Genomic DNA, 4021 nt, shown 5'->3' with positions numbered 1-4021 from the left:
ACAACTGAGAAACGAGCCTGCAATTCATCCCACAAAAGTTTAGCATCATCATAAAAAGAAATAGTAGACTTAACCTCTAGATCAATAGTGTTCATTAGCCAGGAAACAAGCATCGAATGGATAGTAAGCCAATCCTCCATTGTGAAAGGTGCTTGAGGTTCCATAATCGTGCCGTTGGCGAAGCCGTATTTCCGGTGAGATAGCAGAGCAAGACGCACAGTCCTTGCTCATTCATCATAATTTTCGTGTCGAAGACGAACCGGAGTGATGAGATCTCCAGGCCTGTCTTATGAGCCAAGGCAAAAAGGAGATGTGTGGTCATTTCGAGAAGGGATAGGTGGAGGTGGAGGCTTAGTGGTATCGTTACCATCAGCCATTGCCGATCGTGATTCTTAGCCGTGTGGCTCTGGTACAATGAAGAAATCGTGAGCGGCTTGATCTTATTGATATATTTTAGCCGTATATATATACAAAAGAATAGAAAATAGGAAACTAGAGCTGTAATTCTAATCTAATTCCTAAACTCACAGTTATCCATAAGAATCATTAAGAGAATATCTCAATAATATCTCAATACAAATAGATATATGCCCTACTAGAGTCAAATATAATATTATGTATTATATTTTTTAAAACTTGCAATCATTACGTACATACTATAAAGTGATGGTTTATAGAAATGGAATTTTCTGGCTTGGTTGTTCCAGACATTCACCCCACAGACGAACCTGTGGAATAAATTGAAAGCGAAGAATCCTTGCAATACAGTTTTGAGACTATCAAACTTGCTACGGATAATTTTTGTGAAGGAAATAAGATTGGAGAGGGTGGATTTGGTGCCGTTTACAAGGTAAGTCAATTTGAAAGTATTAAATTATTCATCATCTATTTGACATAAATTTTCTATGTCCAATTCATTTGTATGATTCTTTATCTTTTTTGATATGTTTCAGGGTAGGCTCTCTAATGGACAAGATATAGCAGTGAAAAGATTGTCTATGGGATTAGCCCAAGGTGATATCGAATTTAAAAATGAGGTAATGCTAATTGCAAAGCTTCAACATCGTAATCTTGTTAGACTCCTCGGTTTCAACTTGGAAGGAAGTGAAAAGCTCCTTATCTATGAGTTTGTTCAAAACGCAAGTCTTGATAATTTCATATTTGGTACGGTTGCATATTCCTCGCTTTTGTTTTGTAAGATGCTTCATTTTGTGGTTTTATCGTTGTTAAAATCATGTACTTGTATTTATGAATATGTAGATCCAAGAAAGCGTGCAAATTTGGATTGGGATAGGCGTTACAAAATAATAGGAGGCATGGCTCGAGGACTTCTTTACCTTCATGAAGATTCTCGTTTGAGAATTATCCACCGAGATCTCAAAGCAAGTAACATCTTGTTAGATGAAGAAATGAATCCTAAAATTTCAGATTTTGGAACTGCAAAGCTTTTTGTTATTGATCAAACTCAAGGCAATACAAATCGTGTAGTGGGAACATAGCAAGTATATATCTATAATCATGCTATCTTTTTTTTAAAAAAAAAATTGTTTCCTTCTAGTCATTTTAATTGTATAGTCAATTTCCAAAAATCAATATTTTGACGTAATTAAAATAATAATCATAATTATTAATAAACACTAATTATATTAATGTTTTGTTGTATTTACAGTGGATATATGGCTCCATAATACATTTTGTATGAACTATTTTCAGTCAAATCTGATATATATATATAGTTTTGGTGTATTACTTTTAGAAATAATAAGTGGACAGAAAAATAATTATTTTCGTCAAGAAGAACATACATAAGATCTTATAAGTTATGTAAGTACATATTTACTGTGACCCAAGAGTAACCTTTACTTATTTTTCTGAAAAAAAGTTTTAACTTTTGTTTATAATTCACTACAGGAAAATTGGGTTCTAGCGACGACACATCTAGCGACGAAATTCCAATTTTCGTCGCTAGAGGTACTTTCAGACATAGCCGCCCACGTCTCCCCTATTTAGCGCGAACCCAAATAAAAAGACCCACCAATTTTTTCTTTTCCCTGGTTTTTTTTTCCCTCAGACCCATATATACCCCAAACCCCTTTCTCTATCCTCTCAGACCGAAGCCTTTCTCCTCTCAGACCCCAAACCCCAAACCCTTCTCCTCTCAGACCCCAAACCTCAAACCCCACTCTCTCCTCTCAGACCCAAACTCCTCTCTCTCCTTTGTAAGTCTCCCTCTCTCTTCTCTCAGACCTTAAACCCCAAACCATGAGAACCCCATCCTCTCGAGCATCCTCCAAGCTCCATCTGTGGCTCTTCCAAGCTCCGCCGAAGACATACGGTTCCTCCAAGCTCCATCAGAGACTGTTCTGACGATCTTCCTCTCCATCTACGGTACATATATTTATATATATATAAATATTTAGTTTTTTATTATTAGTATTGTTCAGTTAATTTATATATATATATATATATTCTTTTGTGATAGTGATGGGATCTCTCGACTCCCTCTCTATCTTGCATATATGTATGTATATGTCTTATTTTGGACTTGTTTGGGTAATGTTTTCAGCTCTCTCTATTTTGCATATAAATATATGCATATGCATTTTATAATTTGTACTCACATTTTTTAATTTTTGCATTTCATTGGAGGTTAAATATTCAAATTCCCCTTAATTGTTTGGGAGGATTATGACTGGTTTCGACTGATTTCGGACAAAAAATATGGGTCTTTCAAATCGTTTGTTCTTTTTTCCTTTCTACACTGATTTCTTTGCAATAAAATTATAGATCTTGGCAAATGTTGTGTTGTTTTGTTTGTTTTATTTCATAGCTCCGATATTGCCGTTTATGGAGTTTTTATTGGGTTTGCTCATTCTATTGCAGATAATACTCTAAAGTCTGCAGAAGTTATATTGGCACAATTTAATCTTCCTCATCATGTTGGTACTTGAGATTTATCCTTGTTTTACTTTTCTGTAGCTTTTATGTTTGCTTTAAGTTTTACTTTCTGGTTTTGTGCTCTTGCTTGTTCTGTTTTGTGTTAATATCAGGATTTAAAAATATATGCTTTTACTTTTGCTCTGTGTTTTCTGTTAAGTGTTTTGAATCTTGCTGGAATTTGCTGAAATTTTAGGGACCACTCTCGGGCATTTGCTGAAATTTTTCCTTGGATTCCAAGGACCACTGGGTACATACATATAAACCCTCTTCTTATATTATGCACTATATGGTTTTTGCTATAAATTGGTGTTGCAATTAACTTTAAACAATATACTTTTGTTTCAGCTAGATGCTGCAATTAACAGAAGTAGTTTTTTTATTTATTTTTTATTTTTAAGGTTTTTAGTGATTTTCTTTTTTAATGGGGTTTATTGGTTGATCATTTGTTGATGCCCATGTTTTTATGTGTTATGTGTTCTGTGTTTTTATTGTTATGCACTGTGTTAGGCCTCCAATATATAGTGTTTTTATGGTTGATTTTATAATATGAAATTTATTTATTCCTCTATTTCTTAATGTAGTGTTTTTTTGTGTTATCCATTTTCTTAATGCAATTATTTCTCACAGGTATCCTATAATATATATATATATATATTAAGTTTATTTTTTTTTTAATGAAATGTGAAAGTTTGTTTTGCCTCTAGTTGTGGTATGGCTCATATGCACTTGTTGATATTGTTGTATTTGATGTGTCTTTATATCCAAACCACATAATAAATCACTACTGCATTATTCTTCTTTTTATTAATTTGTACTCTGTTGACTAACCACTGCATTTTTAATTTTCATGATTAATTGTTGATTGTAATTTGAGCAGGGGCCCGCTTGGTTTTGCAGGATTTTCTATAACGAAGGACTTTGGATTTTGATTGATTTAATGAGGTATTTACTCTTCCAATGTGTTTATTCTCTGTATTTAGGATTGTTTATTTTGGTTTTTTTTTCATTATGTGGTATAAGTTGAAGAGAATACATGTTTCAACTGAATTTTTGTAAAACTTTAATGTATGTAGAAAAATAT

The 4021-nt window shown here is 33.2% G+C and overlaps 1 protein-coding gene across 1 annotated transcript; it reads left to right on the top strand.

Moving 5' to 3' along the window:
- The first annotated feature begins 414 nt into the window (after nt 1-414).
- On the top strand, nt 415-1499 carry LOC133794911 (cysteine-rich receptor-like protein kinase 10). Its single transcript, XM_062232353.1, has 4 exons — nt 415-425; nt 769-850; nt 954-1164; nt 1261-1499. Exons 1-4 carry the CDS (start codon nt 415-417, stop codon nt 1497-1499), a joined length of 543 nt encoding a protein of 180 aa, XP_062088337.1.
- The last annotated feature ends 2522 nt before the right edge of the window (nt 1500-4021 follow it).

Source organism: Humulus lupulus, chromosome 8 (assembly GCF_963169125.1).
Source record: "Humulus lupulus chromosome 8, drHumLupu1.1, whole genome shotgun sequence".
Lineage (NCBI taxonomy): Eukaryota > Viridiplantae > Streptophyta > Magnoliopsida > Rosales > Cannabaceae > Humulus > Humulus lupulus.
This window is presented reverse-complemented; position numbering and strand designations above follow the sequence as displayed.